Raw genomic sequence first — 20,010 nt, forward strand, 5'->3', positions numbered from 1 at the left:
GCTATCTTGCCCTTTGCCTCAGGCAGCACCATGTCTTGGGCTGTCGGCTTACACAGATTTCTGTTTCTGACCACCAAAGCCTGTGAAAGGGTGAGGGAATCTCCAGGAAAGGAGGAAAGGGCCCACATGAAGAGTGGTTGACAATACCTGAATACATAAAGCAGGCATAGGCAAACTCGGCCCTCCAGGTGTTTTGGGACTACAACTCCCATCATCCCTGACCACTGGTCCTGTTAGCTAGGGATGATGGGAGTTGTAGTCACAAAACATCTGGAGGGCAGAGTTAGCCTATGCCTCATATAAAGCTTTGAATGTTGTAAAACAATATTTCAACATGTCACGTTAAGCCACAAAATGTTCTCTAATAGAAGTACACTGTGTCGCCCACCAAACATGCCATATCTCCAAAGTGACTTTTAGTCTTTTCGTCTTGCTTTCAAGTAGAGCTAATAGATGCCACATCTTGGAGAACATCAGCAGGAGAAATATGATGGCTTTCCCTCCTTCGTTCTCTTCCACCCCACACTCTTTTCATTGCACAACAGAAATGGATATTGGCTCAAAGTGAGTAGCTTTTAAGGAGCTGTCTACAAAGGCACATTAGTCCATCTAGCTCACTATTGTCACCGTACTAAATAGCAGCTCTCCAGGGTTTCAGGCAAGGAACATTTCCAGCGCTACCTTGAGATGCTGGAGACTTGACCTGGAACATTTTACTACAGTAGCTCCAGCACACAGTAAGGCAAAACGCTTAGGAAACCGAAGAGCGGTTGGTTTGTTTTTAGCAAGAGCTTATAGAATGAAAATGCTGAGAAACCTCCGGCTGGGTGTGGTTTCCTTGTTTGCAGCTTATTTGAAGCAGGGGGTTACACCCTTGTTCACATTTTGAGAAGGCTACCCTAATACAAAACAGGAGTTTTGAATTCAAGTCCAGTTCCCTGCATCTTCGACTTCAGGTATTAGGCCTGAGAAAGCTAAGCTTTGCCTAAAATGTTGCAAATGTTGTGCAGTCATGCATATTTAAATTAAATGAGTTTTATTAAGCAGGTTGACATATATTCACATTTTATGCTTTTAATACTATTTTTAAAAAATGATTGTTGGTTTAACAGTCTGAGTATTGTTATAAATACTCAAGCTCCCTTATTTCTTGTCCAGAAACAACTTTACAACCTTTATTAGAAGAAACCCAGTGAGTAGATTTTAAATGGCTTAATTGTTCCTAATGGTCTTTGAGAGTGTTAAGTGTGTCATTAACAGATACATTTGATTCAGGTGGCCTGTAGCCATCTGTCTCAAAAGATAAGCATTTCTGAGAAGAGAATAGCACAATACATTTGAGAAATTTCTGAAGTATTTGGATTGGTTTCATCACAGGCATCCAAGACCTGCTGGGCTGATGCTGCTGAGAAAAAAACAGTCTCCATCAACACATATGACAACTAATATACATGAGACAATAAGGAGCACGTCTTACTTAAAAACTGTCTCACCTACTTGATCTCATTTTTTAAAAAAAATCCTACTAACACACTGGTTGGTCAGTAACTGCAATGGCTCACCTGTTTTCTGCTACTCAACAGTAACACTGAAACCTTATGCATACTTACTCAGAAGTAAACCTCACTGAATTCAATGGGGCTTACTCTATGGGAATTGTAATTAGAGTTGCAACCTAGAAAACAGAATCTGGTTATTTAGTTGATAAAAAAAGAAATCCTAATTGCAGTGCATTGTTTAACAGGAACTGGTAGACTATATATTTATTTGGACAGCAATTTGATACACTAATCTTCCCCAACCTGGTGCCCTCCAGATATTTTGGACTACAACTCCCATCAACCCCAGCCAACGCTGGTTGGGGCTGCTGGCGTCCCCCCCAAAAAGATCCCATTGAACTTAATATATCTGCGGAGGAATTCACTGTCAGTCAATTTATAAGCTGCTCTTCAGAAACAAGACCATCACAGTGCAAACTACATGTTTGCTCAGAATAAATCCTATTGAGTTCAATAGGACTTTCAAATAAATGGGTGACATACAAACTATTTATTTCCTTTCTCAATCACTTCCCACGAGGCACTATAATGACATAAAAAAATGAATTGCATATAAAAACAATTTTAAAAACCCTATAAATATTGAAAACAGTTTAAAACAACACCACATACATAAAATCAGTTCAAATCCAGAACAGCAAGTGGGATACAGATTTTAGAAGGCTTGGCGAAAGAGGAATGTTTTTAGCAGGCACCAAAAAGCTCAGAGAGAAGGTGCTTGTCTGATATGCAAAGCGTTCCAAAAGCTGAACATAAGATGTCTTTATTCACACATCTCATTTCAGTGGGCAGAATTACTTTTCATTCGTTTTGCGTGTCCTGTTGCCACTGCCTATGCGTGGAGAGATTTCCCTGGTGTGGTGGGAAACAAAATTTGAGAGAGAAAGGCAAGGCTTCTTCTCATTTTGCAGTTAGGATGGTCTGTGTTCTGGCCCCAAAATGCTGCTAGGCCTTGGGGCCAAAGCCCAGGATCTCCACCTACCCACCCATGGCCACCCATAGGGCAGGAGCAGCAGCAAACAGTTTCCAGGTCTGACGCTGATTTCTGCAGCATGTGAAAGTGCAGGTGCTCAGAGTATTCCCTTTTTAAAAACCAGGGCTGACATCTATTTGCTCCCTCTGTATCAGAAATACAGCAGCAGCTGCAATACATGGAGAAATGTCAGTGGTGCGCACTTCAGAACTGGAACCATACCTATGCCATCAATAGCGCCTCCCTCCACCCGCGTCGAGGGTCAAATATTTCCGAACTGCACCAGCTTTCTAGCCTGCCCCTTAAACCACCAAGTATTTCTCCCCCCACCCCCTTGCAAATAAACCACCGTCGGCCTTGTCACACCTGAAACTGATCAAACAGGGACCAGGAAACTGGCTGATACAAAAAAGCTCCGCCCTGGAATGTGCGGGGCTATAAGAAAGAGCACCTCTGAGCAGCTGCAGAGTGCCCGCGCCCCACCCAAGCCGGCCGCGTGTCGACCTACCCAGACTTGGGACCGAGGAGCAGCTTATGCCACCCTGACTCGCCCGTGGGGTCTGGGTGGGGGCCTTTGGGCCTCAAAGCGCCGCTCCCTCTGCCATGCTCTCTGCTGCTTCCAGTTTCCTGAGTCTGGATGGCTTGGGGACGCCCCGCCGGCGATGGAGCTGGGCCCCCGGAGGCCTCTGGCAGCGCGGCGAGGCCGCCCTAGTCCCGCAGCCCCGCGGAGGGGCGGATTTCTCCCGGCGGGAAGGCAAGCTCCACTTTTACGCCCTCTGGTCTCTGCGCGAGCCGCCCCGGCAGCTCAGTAGGTGAGGCCTGCGCGCGGCGGTTGGCCTTTGCCGCCATCCAGGAGGGTGAAAGCGGGTAAAGGTTTAGGAAAATTTATGCGCGAAAAAGCCTGCGCCTCAGGTTCACAGGTCATTTTTATGATACGGTGTTTTCGCACGTGAAAACCAACAGCAACCATGAAAGCAGCGAAGAGTCTTGTGCGACACCGGGAGCCTAACTACTAGCAACGTTTTGGGTGCGCTAGGGTTGCCAGCTTCTCAGGGCAGACATTTGCAGGCGGTGTTGCTTATCTACATGCTGCAAAAAGCCGATTTCTGCATGACCAGCAGACAAGCACTTAAAATAGGCATGGATGTTTGCAACCTTTCACCGTTTCCCATATGAAAATAAGTGTGTGCGTACCTGCAATATCCCAATTTTCCCACCCAAAGCAAGGCTTCGGCAGAACCCTTCATTGCTGATCAACAGTTCTTCCTTTATGCGTTTTGCTGTATCTTCTCTTGCACTAGTTTATGAATCCATTGTGCACTAGAAAACTGATTAGCTTTAAAATTCATATCCTCCTTTTTAGCTCCTTAGGGGTCTAGGTCTTTTAACTTCCACTTATTCAACAGAACGTCTAATCTCACAATGCATCTGGCTGCCTTTGTTACAGAACATACATTAGAACTAATTCAACAGTTTAGTATCTGAATGGGCAGTTATGGGAAGCAAGATGGAAGGGAAGTTAGAGGAATCCACAAAACCATCAAGATATAAAATGGGGGCATCTATTGGAGAATATAGACTGCTCCTGGTAAATGGGGACTGCTGGAGCCCATGCACATAATGCAAAGAAAGCCGCTTTAAAAGCAATGTTCATAATTGACATAACGAAGGTTTCTATTCAGGTTACACACGGTGTGAGCCTCACATTTGTAAATGCCCTCAGTTGGGTCCCTTCCGTCCTAGAAATATAGTTCCAAAATTTCAAAACAGGTTGTCAATCCCTCTTGCTTCTTTTAGGGAATAAGTGAGAAGGGATCCATTTGCTGAATACGTGCTATTACACCTTTAAAGCACATTTCCCCCTCAAAGAATTCTGGGTGGGCACTGTAACCCCTCAGAGTTAACTACAGTGCCCCTAATTATTTGAGGGGGAAATGTGCTTCAAATGTCCTTTAAAGGTATTGTGCACATGGGCGTAGCCAGGAATTATTTCAGGGGGGCAGGCTTTATGTTGGGGCAGAACAGAGTTATCTGCGACACAATTGGTCAGTTAAGTATTTTTATTTATTTACTGTACTTGATTTAGGAGGGCAGCTGTCCCCTCTGCCCCCTCCTGGCTACACCCATGATTGTGCATACACAGCACCAGTCCTTTCCCCTCTTGCTTTCCATCACTATGAATCCTTTCTTCTCAATTTCCTTCCATGCTATCACTTTTGAGACTAATATATTTTCTCTTCTTTCTAAGCAAATGCCGTCAGAAATGTTACCATACTCACTTACCACTTCCGCTGCCCAAACACCTGGTGGTCTTTGGTTTGGGTGACTGGAGCCGCTATTCTCAGAAGACAAGCATCATTGTGGAAATATTAGTGAATCCAAATGTTAAGCCACAAAAGATTGGCAAGCTGGGGCCTGAAGCAAGGTAAATTCTAGATAATTAGTGAATTTTGGTGCCAGTATTGATACTTGTTAGCATGCCAAGTGCTTTCCAAACACACTGTGAGGAAGATCTTTTAAAAACTGTAAGAGGGAATAAATTCCTTATTTTAAAAACAGGGAATGTGTCCAGGGCCAGCAAAGTCTGGATCTGAACTCAAGACTTCAGGGATCAACATGCTATTAGTTACAGTAGCTGTCATGAGGATGTTGTGCTATTGCAACCTACCAAATCCATTTGTTCTGCTATGGACAGTCTTTAAAGCTTAAGAATGTATTGTCAATTTAACTCTATCAGCTATTGAAATAAAAGTAAAATTATCTCAGGGCAAGAAAATAGTGATCTGTGTGTTTTACTCAAGCAGGTGTTTGGTATGGGAAGGTGACTGGCGAGTGGATGTTTTGATGGCTTCGTTAAAGCAGGAAGAGAATGGTAACCCTGTTAAGCTTCTCTTGACTGTCGAGGAACAGGTAGGAAAGTTTTCTGTCTTGTCATTTTTGTACTCCCTGCCTACTGAGACCCATGTGGATTCATTTTTAACGTGAACCATATATACAGATAGATACGAAAATGGAAGTCTTAAAGGTATCCATTCCTGTAATGCCACTTGTTAATGAATATTGATATGCTGTGTAACTATTATTCTGCTTTGTGGTGGCCATGTGCCCTGAAAGTTTAAATACTTTGCCTAAAATATAAATAAAACATCAAATATTGGCCCTAAGTATCTGAAGGAGTGACTCCTTCGTAGACATGTTCAGCTGTTGAGATTCACAGGAGAGGCACCTCTGGTAGTTCTGCTACCCTATCAAGTTTGTAGCAGGAATGCATGAGAGGACATTCTCTGTGGTGGCCCCCAGGCTGTGGAATGCCCTCCCCTTCTGGCCTCATCATTATATACATATCAACGCTGGGTCAAAATGCACCTTTTGCATAGGTTTTGGGGGCTGCAGGATGAGTTCAGAATACCCTTCCTACTGTAGAACACTACAGTGTTCCTATTTCCTGACTGCTGTTGATTAGGTTTAATTTATTGCCTAGTAGTATTTGTGTGTTACACAGTTTGCTTGTTGTATTGAGCTGTATGTAACTATCTCTGGAACTTCACATTATCACATTCATTATGGCCCTTTGGGCCACTACCACAGAACAACATGATGAAGGGCAGCCTATCAATGGATATAAACAAACAAATCTCACGGATTGAGTAGCTACATGTGAGATACCCCATCTCTTTGATTTGGGCCTGAAAACTGGTTGGAAGCCACTGACTACAAAGCATGGATGAAATATGTTCATATCTCCCAGTTTCCAGCATATTTTAAAGGCAGCCCATGTACAGAACATTCCAGTTATCCAATTAGTACAATAATACAAGCTAGGTCGGCCTCATCCACAATTAAATTATGAATAAGGGAGATTTTATTATGGACTAACCTGGCATTTAATAGCGACGCTGACAGGCTCAGGGGTATACTGGTTGCTGCTATGGCAACCATGATCCGCCTGACCGAGGGAGAGGCCCAAAGAGGGAACAGATAGATGCCCACTCAGTCTACCCTGTTACACGGCCCGTCACATCCTTCAAACCATATCTCCCTCTCTTTAAAAGCCTCCAATGTAGGGGGCTACTCATCTGTGCATTGCCTTTTGACTCAAGTTGCAAGTGTTGTTCTGATGTGTGTGTCTCTCCTCCTTAGCTGCTCAACAGCACCCCCACCCGCCCATTTCAGGCCACAGAGCCTAATCAGTCACCTGTCCTTCCAGAAGATACAGGTCAGCGATTGGATGAGCCACCTGAGGTAGGTTTATAGATAGAAGTCTCCTTTTGGTGGCTTTTTCTCCATTCTCCTAACTGCTTGTTGTTAACCTCTAGGACCACGACCAGTCTACAAGTTACACAGACAGGTAGTGGAATTCTGGAAGCGTTATTCCTACTGAGGGAATGGGGAAGAGGAGGAGAGTACAGTGGAACCTCAGGTTATGTACCATCCTTCTTACGAACACTTCGGGTAACGAGCTCCGCTAACCCGGAAGTAGATGCTCCTGGTTGTGAACTTTGCCCCCGGATGCAAGCGGAAGTCACGCATCGGTGGCGCGGTGGCAGCAGGAGGCCCCATTAGTGAAAGTGCGCCTCATGTTAAAAACGGTTTCAGGTTAAGAACAGACCTCCAGAACAAATTAAGTTCGTAACCGGAGGTACCACTGTAATTCTATTCCCCACATCAGAGAGAGGGCTACATGAAACCTTTCTGCCTATCCTCTACATGCAAGGATGTTTGTGTTTTGTTTTGTGTGGGAAAGTGTGCAAAAATATATCTGCATCTACAATTTGAATTGGTTCCTTCCAGATTTCTGCTACCATATTCTGTGTGATCTGTAGGACTGCTTCTATTGCTCAGAGATTGTGTTTGTGATCAAAACTCTGTAGTGGAAACTTCATTTGGCATTTCAGACCCAACAAATTTGCAGGTAACGCCAAACTTGAAGGGATAGCTAATGCTGCAGAAGACAGAATCTGGATTCAAGATAACCTTAATAGATTGGAGAACAGGGCCCAAACTAAGAAAATGAATTTCAGTAGGGACAAATATCAAGTTCTACACTTACGCAGGAATAATTAGCTGCACAAATATAATGAGGGACACCTGGCTTGCCAGTAGTACATGTGAAAAGGATCTAGCTAGACCACAAGCTGAACATGAGTCAACAGTGTGATGCAGCAGCAAAAAACAAAAACAAACAAAACTAATACTATTCTAAGCTGCTTCAACAGTGTCTGGATCAAGGGAAGTAATAGTACCGCTCTATTCTGCCTTGGTCAGACCACACCTGGAATACTGTGTCTACTGTAACAATTTAAGAAGGAATGTATGCAAGCTGGAATGTATGCAGAGGAGGGCAGCCAAGACTATCAAGAGTCTGGAAACCAAGCCTTATGAGGAAGATTGAGCGAGTTGGGTTCTATGATTCTATAAGTGCTTGGGCCTTTGATGAACCCTGCTGGACCATACCTTCTGGTACCAACAGTGGTTTACCAGATGCTTTGGGAAAACTCTCAAGCTGGACAGAACAGGAGCAAAGCATATGGGGCAAGAATAGCCAATATGGGACCCTCCAGATGTTGGGCAACACAACTCCCAGTTCCAGCAAGTATGGCCAATGGTCAGGGCTGATAGGAATTGTAGTCTACAACATCTGGAAGACACCACGTTGGCTACCCCTTGTCTAGGGCAGCCCAGGGAAAACTAGAGTTGTCTGTAGTGCATGTCTTCAGTGAGCCCTTTTCATTAGGCCCATTCATTTTGTTCGAATGATTTCTGATCCCGATCTAATTCTGTTCTTTGTGGAGCAGTCTAAGACTGGGAGTTCAGTGATGCCTGCTAAAGAGCCTGTGCTTGAAAGGAAGGAGTTCTCTCCACCCATGGAAACGCTGCTTATGCTTCCTGCTCCAGAAACAACTGCTGCATCGGTGGACTGTGAGGAGGCCCGAAATAAAACATGTACATCTAATTCAGCTCGCCTAAAGACCAGGAGGGTTCTCTTTGAACTTCTGGCATCCAACAGACAGCAGGAATCTGAAGGTTAGTGATGTCTAGTTTCCGAGACCAAATTAGCTTGTAATTGTATAGTATTCTGGGACAGGGAGGAGTATTTGTGCTCCCATGAATGCAAATGTCCAGTCCCCCATCCCTTATCCTACTAGCCTGGCCTCCTTTTAAGAACTTTCCAGTGATGTTGTAAAATACAAGACTTCAGCACATGCCTGAACCTGCATACATCTAGTCAACACCCATTCAGAATGCTCTAATTTATATGAATTTGTCCTGATACATAGGAGTTGGGGAAGATACCTAGCAGAGAGTTATATACTTGATGATATCAATGATGTTTGCATTTGGGCTTGAAGCTTATGGAGACAACCTCCAATTTGTTCTTTAACTTCCTGGCCAGTCATCATTTTCACACAGTCGAAAAACTGTTGCCAGTTTTGGTGGTGTTCCTTCCTGTGCCTTCCTTCCTGCTTTAGCAGGTGACTGCTGATCAGAGCCACAACATGATAGGAAAGAGGTAATCCCACTACATTCTGCAGACCTGATTCTGATAGTGTCTCCCTCACTGCTGGTATTTATAGTTTGAGAGGGTGGGGTGGGAATCATGCATTACCAATGTTAATGTGTGGTTTGGCTGTCGGTGTGCAAAAAATGCGTGTTAAATTACTGAGTGTGCATTCTAAAGCATTTCGCCTGATACAGGATCATAACTTCTTTGCTTATGATGAAATAGCATCTTTTCTTTTTTCCAATATAAATGCATGACCCACTGAAAATCAGTTCGAAGACAGCATTGCATGAGAATAGTAATCTCTTGGAACATTTTCTTTCTCTGCAGACTTGGAAGTTAAAGAGCTGCAAGGTAAAATACCTGTTCCTTGAACAATTTGTTGGAATTCATTCAGTGCTTCCAGAACAGCAGCTCCTAGTAATACCCAGTTACTGCTCTTCCACTTTGAGCTACATGTGGCATTGCAACTGACTTCCTGTGTTTTGAGGGTATAGTGGGAGGAATTCCATGTTGTGCTAAGGTGATCATTTTGTCAGGGCAAGCATTTCAGCTTGTTGTAAGGAACAATCCCCCCTCTCCTCGCCCTGTGTGCTGTTCTGGAAGTTCTATTGACCCCCCTCCCCTCGAGCCAGTTTGGGGGGCATGTAGGGGGAAGGGGGGAAGAAGCCTCATTCTGCAAGCAGAAGCCCTCGTGCAAGGCTTACATTGACAGACGTCATTAGTTGAATCTCACCCATTAATTCTTGTATGTGGACATCTCACTATGTTCAGTCTACCCAGAGTCCTAGGGTGGGAAAGACAGAATACAACTGAGCCACCTTTTAAAAAGCAGTTATTCTAGGGTTTATTGTTTTAAAGAGCAATTTGGTAATTACTTCCAATAATTCCTTTAAAAAAGTTGAAAAAAAGTAGCCCAAAGAACATGGGTCTTAATTAAAAGATAGAATAGAAAAATGATGAAATGGTGCTTGACCGTAAAGGTAATGGTGCCAGCATGGCTATAGCTTCATTTACCTGCAGTGTCGCTGATGTACCTAAACTGCAGCTCTAGGAAAAGTGGAAGATTAGTTTTAAGACCATCTACATATGTGGAGTTTGCACAGGATTTTCTGTGGTTTGAGGAACAAGAGAAAGCACTGGAGGGTATTGATTTGATGTTGTCCTTTAGATCAGTGTTTCCCAACCGGTGTTCCGCGGCACACTAGTGTGCCGCGAGACGTTGCCTGGTGTGCCGTGGGAGGGAGGCGGGCGAGTCGGGCGGCGAGAGTCGGGGCGGCGGCGGCGGCGAGCACACGCGGGGCGGGGAGCGAGCTCCCTCCCACATCCCATCGCCCCGTGCTCCGCGCTGTTGTAGGCCAGCCCTGCGCACCCGGGGGACCTCCCCCCGAGAGCGCAAGGCTTGCGGGCGTCAGCCGGCAGCGCGGAGCACGGGGCGCCCTTCGGAGGACGCCCCGTGCTCCGCGCTGGTGTCGGCCAGCCTTGCGCACCCGGGGGATCTCCCCCCGGGAGCGCAAGGCTTGCGGGCGGCAGCTGGCAGCGCGGAGCACGGGGCGCCCTTCGGAGGACGCCCCGTGCTCCACGCAGGTGTCCGCAAGCCTTGCGCACCCGGGGGATCTCCCCCCGGGAGCGCAAGGCTTGCGGGCGTCAGCTGGCAGCGCGGAGCACGGGGCGCCCTTCGGAGGCCACCCCGTGCTCCGCGCTGGTGTTGGCAAGTCTTGCGCACCGGGGGATCTCCCCCCGGGAGCGCAAGGCTTGCGGGCGGCAGCTGGCAGCGCGGAGCACGGGGCACCCTTCGGAGGACGCCCCGTGCTCCGCGCTGGTGTTGGCCAGCCTTGCACACCCGGGGGATCTCCCCCCAGGAGCGCAAGGCTTGCGGGCGTCAGCTGGCAGTGCGGAGCACGGGGCGCCCTTCGGAGGACGCCCCGTGCTCCGCGCTCGTGTTGGCAAGCCTTGCGCACCCGGGGGGCGCATGGGGCGCCCTGAAACAGAGGGTTCCCCATGCTGCGGACTGTAGCCTGCCGCCGGACGCGCGGGGCGCCCTGAAGCAGAGCGCCCCTCGCGCCAGGCAGACATGGGCCAGCCCCACAAGCTCGGGGGACAGCGGGGAGGTGCAGCACCGCCATCCCACTGTTCCCCGACCTGGTTTTTTGGGGGGGAAATAAAGGAAATTTTTTTTCCTTTATTTCCCCCCTCAAAAAGTAGGTGCGTCCTATGGGACGGAGCGTCCTATGGGACAAAAAATACGGTACTTACTATTTCATAATAAAGTAATTATAAAATACTTTCTTTGTGTTTATTTGATTCCTATTAAAGAGAGTTACTTTATATATAGTCAATATAGGCACAGAGTTAATTTTTTAAACATTTTCTAATGGTGGTGTGCCTCGAGATTTTTTTCATGAAACAAGTGTGCCTTTGCCCAAAAAAGGTTGGGAAACACTGCTTTAGATGCCCTGTAAAAAGTGAGTGAACGAACAATGGCAGTTCCACATTAAGGGTAGCATGGAAACAGCCAGAATCAGTCATGTTGTAGGTTTCAGGAGGAAGTTCTCCCAAATGACCCTCCCACAATGAAATGAGATGGATTCTGTGGTATGTTTCTGCTGTCTCCACTCCTGCATCTCTCCGTAGTATGTCCAAGCCCTCGGTGGTGTCATGCCATGTGCCTGAGTGACCCTGAAACTGCTGTTCTGATTGGTGGCGAAGGAACTAATCAACAATTTTGCCAAGATGCCCTGTGGAAACTGGAAATTGGTGAGATGCTTCTTTGCTTGCAGTGATGTACATGTTGACACTGTCTGCAACCGATCAGAGGGAAACTGAATTGCAGTAGGTTTTTCCTATATGGGTATAGTAGTTCTTAAAGGAGTGTCTGCCATGCCTGGTGATCTGAACTTGATAGTGGCTGGATTTAACTTTCTTTGCACACTACTTGTGTTCTGGTTAGCAGGGAAGCCAGCTCTCAGCTTTTAGCATGTGGGCGACTACTTTCTGCAACTTTCCCCCCACCCTCTTGCACATCTTGAGTCTTCACTTCTGTTGCTGATTTCGCAGACAATGACTTCTGGTTCCCCATGGATCTCCCGGCACCAGGTTCCATGCCACAGTGTTCAAGGGGCCACAGTGCCACATATGACCCAGAGACCAAGCGCATTTACATCTTCGGGGGTATGAGGGAGGCAAAGCGCTACAGCAACATCCATGTTCTGGACACGGCGTCTTGGAAGTGGCTTCATGTGTCTGTGAGTCGCAAGAGAAACAAAGCCTTGAGCAATAAAGAGAACAGTTACTATATAAGAGACATCCATTCCTTTATTTGTTTTTAAATTGCGTCCTCGTTTTCATCAATGCGATTTACAACAATGTAATATGTGGAATTTAAAACATACACTCCCCAAACCTCAAGATCAGCGGTCAGCAAACTTTTTCAGCAGGGGGCCAGTCCACTGTCCTTCAGACTTTGTGGGGGGCCAGACTGTATTTTGAAAAAAAATGAAAAATGAACAAATTTCTATGCCCCACAAATAACTCGGATATGAATTTTAAATAAAAGGACACATTCTACTCAGGTAAAAACACGCTGATTCCCGGACCGTCCTCTGGCCAGATTTAGAAGGCGATTGGGCCGGATCTGGCCCCCGGGCCTTAGTTTGCCTACCCATGCTCAAGAATCTTAAAAAAAGTGCAGACCATCTGAGAAGGTGTCTTTATCCCTGAGTCTTCCCCACTTCTGTAGGCACCTCCCCTCCATGTAAGAGACTGCTTACAGCTGATTACAGCTCAGGTGGGGAGTGATTGAGGCAGCTGCTGTCAGGCCTATTAGGAAGGCATTGGAAAGGGGAGGAATTGTGGTCATTGATGCTGCCAACAACAGAGCTGTCTGTGGTGCTGATGCTAAGTCAGTCTAAAATGCCAAGCCTGTACAGTGACCGGTGATCTCTTCCTTAGGCTAAGGGTAAAGTGCCAACGCTGGCTTACCACAGTGCAACCATCTACCGAAAGGAGCTATTTGTCTTTGGAGGAGCTTTCCCTAAAATGTCATCCCTGGAGATGGGAGCTTGCAGCAACACACTCTTTGTTTTCAACCCAGAGTATGAGATCTGGTATCAACCCATTGTTGAGGGGGAGAAGCCTTTGCCTAGGCTTGGGTAAGTCTTCTTTGCTTCAGTGAGGAGAATCAGCTTAGTGCTGATTTCTTGATTTTTCTCATTGAAGTGTGATATTGGACAACTCCTTCATTGCTCTCATTTTTATTTTATTTCCTTGGCGGTTGGAAATAGCGTAATTAGTGCTTTCTTTGAAAACACTTGTACATTTTCCTGCGGGTATTTACTTTGTTTGATAGTGCTATAATGCCAAGGGACTCTGGGTAAACTCTGCCCCTCAAACTGAGGGCCCCTCAGAAACCTCCTATCTTGTTCACATACTAAGTACATTCAGACATCCTCTCTGCCCGGAATTCCTTGGGAGTGTTTTATTCTCTCACACCCCTGTTCCCAGAATGAAGCTTACAATGCCATTTTTAAAACTCTGTGCAGTAGAAGGCAAGACTATGGCTTGGATCCAAGGTGTCTCGTGTGGGCTGCATAACTTTACTGCATACTGAGGGGGCATGCAATTTCAGGAACAGCTTGCAGGGGGCCTGTCACAGATGGGAGAGAGAAGTATGAGAGCCTTATTTCACAAGTGGAGTGAGTGCCTCTTGCAGGTTTCAGGACCAGGCTCATATACTAATATTGATAACAGCTGTGTAAATCTTGGCGAAGTTTTCCTTACCTCCAGCATGGGAGTTTATATCTTTTGGCTAAAGACTTTTCAGTTCTCTTAATCAGAGAATTCACAAAAACCTGCTGGTCAAGAGAAGGAATTAATAGAAGCTTCTTCTCATTTTGCGGAGATCAGCTTAGGAGTTGGATCTATAGGTCTCTGGACCAAATTACACATTCCCTAATACGTTGCTTAAATAAAACTTTTAACTTTAGCAAATGGGAGAAATTCTATCACTTCTGATGAGTTGATGAGTTTGTTCTTAATCTAGATAAAATCTTGGCGAATCTACTCAGGCAGTGCTGTAAAACTTGTGTTTACTTGATGCATTTCTCTAGTAAAAGAGCCTTTTGTGTTCCATGGTTCACATTACATTATATTTATGTATGTCTTTTTTGAGGGGGTTATATCCTGCTCTCCACTCTAGGGTTGTGTTCACATTACAGTGGTGCCCCGCAAGACGAATGCCTCGCAAGACGAAAAACTCGCTAGACGAAAGGGTTTTCCGTTTTTCGAGGTGCTTCGCAAGATGAATTTCCCTATGGGCTTGCTTCGCAAGACGAAAACGTCTTGCGAGTTTTCCCCCTCCCCCCCCCCTTTTCTAAGCCGCTAATAGCGCTAAGCCGCTAATGGCCATGCTTCGCAAGACGAAAAAACCGCTAGACGAAAAGACTCGCGGAATGAATTATTTTCATCTTGCGAGGCACCACTGTACTGCCATAGATTTCAGTGGTTTCCCACAGGGATGCTTTCACACCTTCGCCAAAGACAAGAGGCATAAGGATTCCAATCATGTGAAGCTGGTTTGAGAAACAATACAGCAAACAGTAGTATCTTATAACAAAGTACAAGATACATAATGCATTTTGGATAACGTCATGTGAACACAGATTATAAACCAGCATCAGAAACTCAGTGAATGCACAGTAAACTGGAGTGTGAACACAGCCTAAGGTTGCAGGCCAGTTTATGTCAATAGAGATTTTTTTAAAAATTACAGCATAAACATTATTACATCTAAAACCAACTCACACATTTTATTCTTCTGCTGCTACCGAAAGGCTTAATACAGCTGATGTCTCATATTAAAACTTTAGTTTTGAAAGTGGCTCTTGGATATTGGAACACCATAATTTGTTTTTAAGGCGTTGCTGGAGCTGGCCAAACTTTTGGCCTCTTTCCACCCAAATGCCTTGCTAGCTTTGGAAATGATGGAGCTACTCATATACAGCCCCTGTGGATGCCCCAGAATGGCCACTGAGATTGACTGAAGTTAGGAAAAATCATTAAAAAATGTAAGACATAAAGTGGATTTCTAGCTATAGATGTTGCAGGGACTGTTTCATTTTCCTACGTTTTCCTTGTTCACTGTCTTTCCTTGCTTTCTCAAAGCCATTCAGCTACTCTGCTGAGGAACAAACTGATCATATTTGGGGGCCAGAAGACTTCCTTCTACCTGAACGACACACACATCCTAGATCTGGGTAAGAACTTTGCCATTCCCTGTCTCAGAGTTGAAGTCCACCGCCTGGTGAGGTTAAAGGAATCCCTTGAGGCGGGAGATGTCAGAAGTTGGTATACCGTATTTTTCGCTCCATAGGACGCACCTGACCATAGGGCGCACCTAGTTTTTAGAGGAGGAAAATACAGGAAAAAAATATTCTGAATCAAATGTTGCACTAAACTATTTAAAGCAGCAAAGCGGGCGGCTCCTGTCTGCTTTTCTGCTTTGAATCGAGCCTCAGAGGAGGGTAGGAAGGGGAACCATGGCTTATCTAAGTCCAGTTAATAATGCTGAGCCTGACTTATGGCCATCGAGATTAGCCTGGCCGTCTCAGTGGAAATCTGGGGAGGCTGAGGTGGACTTTCCAGAGGTCAAAGTGTGGTTGTGTCTACCTGCCCGGCATCTATTTCCTGCCCTCTTTCCCCCCTGCACCCCCGCACCCTGCTTCGAGGGAAGGAAGCGGAGCCATGGATCCTCTGCTTGCAACTGCAGTGGATTCCCTCCACTTTGAAGCAGGAAAGTGGAGAGGAGCTGCTTACATGAGTGTAAGCTGCTCCCCTCCCACTTTGCTGCTTCAAAGGGAGCCCGGGAGGAGGGAATCCGCTGCAGCCTCAAGCAGCCAGCGGAGGATCCATGGTCCCCTTCCCTCCTCTGTAGTTGCTTTGAAGGAGGAAAGTGGGAGAGGAGCTGCTTACACGAGTGTAAGCTGCTCCCCTCCCACTTTCCTGCTTCAAAGCAATCACGGAGGAGGAGGAATCCGCTGCAGCCGTGAGCAGCGGAGGATCCATGGTCCCCTTCCTTCCCTCCTCCGTAGTTGCTTTGAAGGAGGAAAGTGGGAGAGGAGCTGCTTACTCCCCTCCCACTTTCCTGCTTCAAAGCAATCACGGAGGAGGAGGAATCCGCTGCAGCCGTGAGCAGCGGAGGATCCATGGTCCCCTTCCTTCCCTCCTCCGTAGTTGCTTTGAAGCAGGAAAGTGGGAGAGGAGCTGCTTACATGAGTGAACAGCGCTAGTGAACAGCGACTTTGCCTCAAAACCTTTTGGAGAATGGATCAAAAATGACCTTACTGGCCATTGTAAGATTACTGGTGCTATAACCGGATTTATGGCAAGATGCAGTTACAGACATCTCTGCATTATATGCAATAAGCTGCAGCAATTCCCATCCAGAGTGTGGGAGCTGTGTGAAGTCTATTTCAGCAAAAACAACAAAACCCGGTAGCACCTTGAAGTGTAACAAAGTTATTGTGGGCGTGTGAGTGGAGAGGAAGTGAATAAAATGCAAAAAGTAAAGCCTGTGATGATCTAAATTCAATAGTTGTTTTATAAATGGTCACTAGTCGGGCCTTTTTGCATTTCTTTACAAATTGATACCATTGTTTACATTCCTCCTTCCATCTGATGAAGCCAACTTTAGCCTACAAAAGCTTCTGCTGTAGTAATGTTCAGTGTTTTTAAGGTACCACAAATTTTATTTCCCCCCAAGAAGTTTGTTGCATCTGAAATCTTCCACCTTTCCCCATGTGCCTCTAGGTTTCATGGAGTACATTTCAGTTCCTTTTCTCTCTGGACAACCTTCAGCTCGCAGGTAAGAGCTGATTATGGGGCTCTCTTGCATGGACAATGCTAGTGATTGTAATGCAAAAGGGTCTGAGGTGCATGTTTGAAGGGCTGCTGTCAGTCATGAGTTGGCATCCCTGGAGCCTGGGCTAGAAAAAGGCAGTGCTTTAAACTTGCGTGTGCTGCTCTTCTCAGAAGCCTGTTAGTTGACAAGAGGAAACCAATCCTTGATCATTTTACTGCAGAAACGTGGAGCCTGTATCCCCTCCCAGTCCTGATGCTGCTGCACTCCAGATGATGGGAGCTGGAGACCAACAATATCAGGAAGGACACAGGCTCCACATCCCTGATTTAATGGGTGAAACCTTCAAGCTGTTGGCATACCTGCCTATATCTAAGCTCCTAGGCTTTTTTCTCCTTGCAGTATTTGATGTGAGAGACTCATCACTGCATCACATGATGACCCAGAGGCAAAGCTTACACTTGCCTCCAGCTTCAAACAGCTAGTAGCTCTTTAAGGAGTGGATAGGCAGGGAGGAGTCTTCAAGTGTTGTTGTAGCTGCTCCAAGCAGCTTTAACCCACCCTGAAAGTAGGAGTGTGGGGAGGTTAAAAGGCAGTCCTCACATTACCTCATAAGAGTGAACAGTTCTTTTTTGGGTGAGATCACTTTTTTAAAAGCTCTTAACATTTTTGCATGGATATTTCCTCTGAAAAATGTGGAACAAATCAGAATTTGTACAGAGATGGACCAAGTTTGAGTAGAACAGAGTTGCAAGTGTGAGTAAAACAGAGTTGGGGATAGAGATGAGCCTTCTGCTTTCAAAAAAACATATCCCATGTAAGTTACACCACACACACCCTAGCCTTTGCCTCCTTACCTTCCACTATCATTATCTGCCCCATCAGATGGCCTGGTCCTGGCCACCATGTTGCCTTACGATCATGCAAGTGGATGATGTGATGTTATGGACTCCAGAGAAGTCTATAGAAATTGGTGATGGCTACACAATACATTTGAAGAAAATGGGAGAGCCTGACTGGGGCATTGGGGGGCATATTAGATGGGTGGGCGAGACGATGACCCTAGATGGCCAGGCAGGAAGTGAGCAACTGGGTACAAGCTCAATACAACCCAGGTGGTTAAGAAAGCCCAACAGAGACTCCATCTCCTCAGAGTATTGTGAAAGAACAATGTCAATCAACATTTGATGATCTCCTTCCACAATAAAAAGTGTCCTTTCATACTGCATCACGGTGTGGTACGCTGGTTTGACATCAACTGATAGGAAGTGCCTACAGAGGGTGGTGAATACAGCACAAGATATTATGGGCTGTCCCATGAATCCACTGGATGACATTGCGGAAGAAGCATGATTAGTCACACCAACAGGGTAAAGAATAGCTTCTCTCCGTGGGCTGTTAGGTTCTGAATGAAAAGATAACAACAGGGCAACTGACTTTCAGGTTTGGTGGGTGTGCTTCAGTAAACAAGGGGAATTAAGACTAAGAAAGCTGAATGGGGGGTTCTTGTGTAATCTCACTGTATACAATTTGTACAAGTGACAATAAAGTATTTCAATTTCAATTCATTTCAGTTCTAATTCTTAAGAATCCATCTTCTGCTTCCAGTTTCCATGCGGCCATTCCAGTGTCTGATCAGAAAGTGCTGATAAGCGGAGGCTGTGGTGTCAGAGGAGCCTTTCGGGATGCATTCACATTCCATCTTGGTAAGTCCTTGCGGCGCTTTTGCTACCAGTACTCCCTCAAGATGTGGAGGTTTGCTACCACCCGTTAACCTTTTCCCATTGCAGATACCTTGACTTGGAGTGCAGTCAAGCATAGTGACCTTTGCTCTGTGCCCCGGGCAGGCCACACACTGCTCAACTTGACTTATGCCCCCCAGACGGATGCAGATAAGGAGAACCAGGGCAAGCACAATGCGTGCACAGTTCTGGTCTTTGGCGGGTCAGACCGTGCTGGCAGGTTCTACAATAGTACAAGCAAGCTGCAGCTGGACCTCGAGGTGACGAGGTCTTCCCTGGACCCTGCTTGAGTCATTGGGAGTCCTGTGTCTGGACCAAGAAGGCAAGATCAGAAAGACTGAATATTGGAAGAGTACAAGTGGATGGGTACAAGACTGCCAGTGCAAACAGAGGTTGTGAAAACAACATCATCCCTCTCTGAATACTTTGCTGATCTTCCTGCTGGTTTCATCCCATGTAGGAGAAACAAAATGGGTTTTCAGGAGATCAGGCAGAGGGTTGTTACTTTAGTATTTGCATTTTTGCACTCTGTCACTTCAGTGTAATCTCCCCCATCCCTCACTGTTGCTGCTTTTGAACCCCATATTCTATGACATGCCCTAATCAGTCAGTCTTGGATGTAATAGTGCCTCAGCTAGTGGAGAGGAAAGTACCCTGAAAATGAATGAACAAATACTGTGGGATGTTTATATACTGAAGGGCATACAGGCTGGGCTTCAGATATTTGACAGCTGGATCTGGATTATACCAATGCATTTCTATACCTTTCCTCCTTGCTCCTGTTTCTTCCCATTCTATTATGTTCCTGTTTTTAATCCTCTGTCCCCTGTCAGCTTGACCAAGCCCCACCTCCTCAGCAAAAAAGTTATAATCCAAACCCAAATTGTGTAATAAAGCATGCACAAGAATCTGTCTTTGTTCTATTTATGCTATGAAACGTTGCTGGAGGCATGGAGAGAAGCAATCGCATTCCCAGAACCTCCTAAATTATGCACATTTAATTTATACACACATAATCCACCTCTTTCTTGCTGTAGAATTACTTTTTTTTTTAAGTACAAAGTATACACATTCCTAATTAATGCTTCAAAGAAGTGTGTTCTGACCTCTCATAGGAAAAACTTCAGCCTCTGTGAGATTCAGAAGATACCTAGATCCTGCCAGTGTATTGTACCAACTCCCATTTTCACCATAACTACTTTGCTGTGTTGAGATGCTGTGGCCATGGGCTTAATTTGGCTGGCAGGCACTACTTTAGCCCCCAATCTGGCAGCCCTGATCCCATAGATCTCTCTGCAATTATGCATCTTAGCAGCTGTCTCCTATGCAGAAGGCTTTTCCATTTCCTTCTACAACATAAATAAATGGGATTTATGATT

The 20,010-nt window shown here is 45.8% G+C and overlaps 1 protein-coding gene across 7 annotated transcripts; it reads left to right on the top strand.

Annotated features, from left to right (window-relative positions):
• The first annotated feature begins 2,117 nt into the window (after positions 1–2,117).
• LOC309341742 (RING finger protein B-like) lies at positions 2,118–19,680 on the top strand. 7 transcript variants are annotated; one of them, XM_081861469.1, is made up of 13 exons: positions 2,118–2,414; positions 4,781–4,957; positions 5,334–5,442; positions 6,673–6,774; positions 8,328–8,556; positions 9,365–9,388; positions 11,669–11,791; positions 12,092–12,279; positions 12,986–13,185; positions 15,197–15,288; positions 16,841–16,895; positions 18,498–18,595; positions 18,680–19,680. In XM_081861469.1, the coding sequence occupies exons 1-13, from the start codon at positions 2,287–2,289 to the stop codon at positions 18,919–18,921; spliced, it is 1,767 nt and encodes a 588-aa protein (XP_081717595.1). In that variant the 5' UTR covers positions 2,118–2,286; the 3' UTR covers positions 18,922–19,680. The 7 variants fall into 7 exon arrangements, 5 of the variants coding, with proteins under 5 accessions (XP_081717595.1, XP_081717592.1, XP_081717594.1 ...); XR_014156554.1 differs by lacking the exon at positions 2,118–2,414 and adding an exon at positions 2,645–3,344 and having other exon boundaries at positions 18,478–18,595; positions 18,737–18,869; XR_014156555.1 differs by lacking the exon at positions 2,118–2,414 and adding an exon at positions 2,645–3,344 and having other exon boundaries at positions 18,478–18,595; positions 18,680–18,814.
• Positions 19,681–20,010: the final 330 nt, after the last annotated feature.

Source organism: Podarcis erhardii (genome assembly GCF_964252035.2).
Source record: "Podarcis erhardii genome assembly, chromosome: 1".
Taxonomy (NCBI): Eukaryota; Metazoa; Chordata; class Lepidosauria; order Squamata; family Lacertidae; genus Podarcis; species Podarcis erhardii.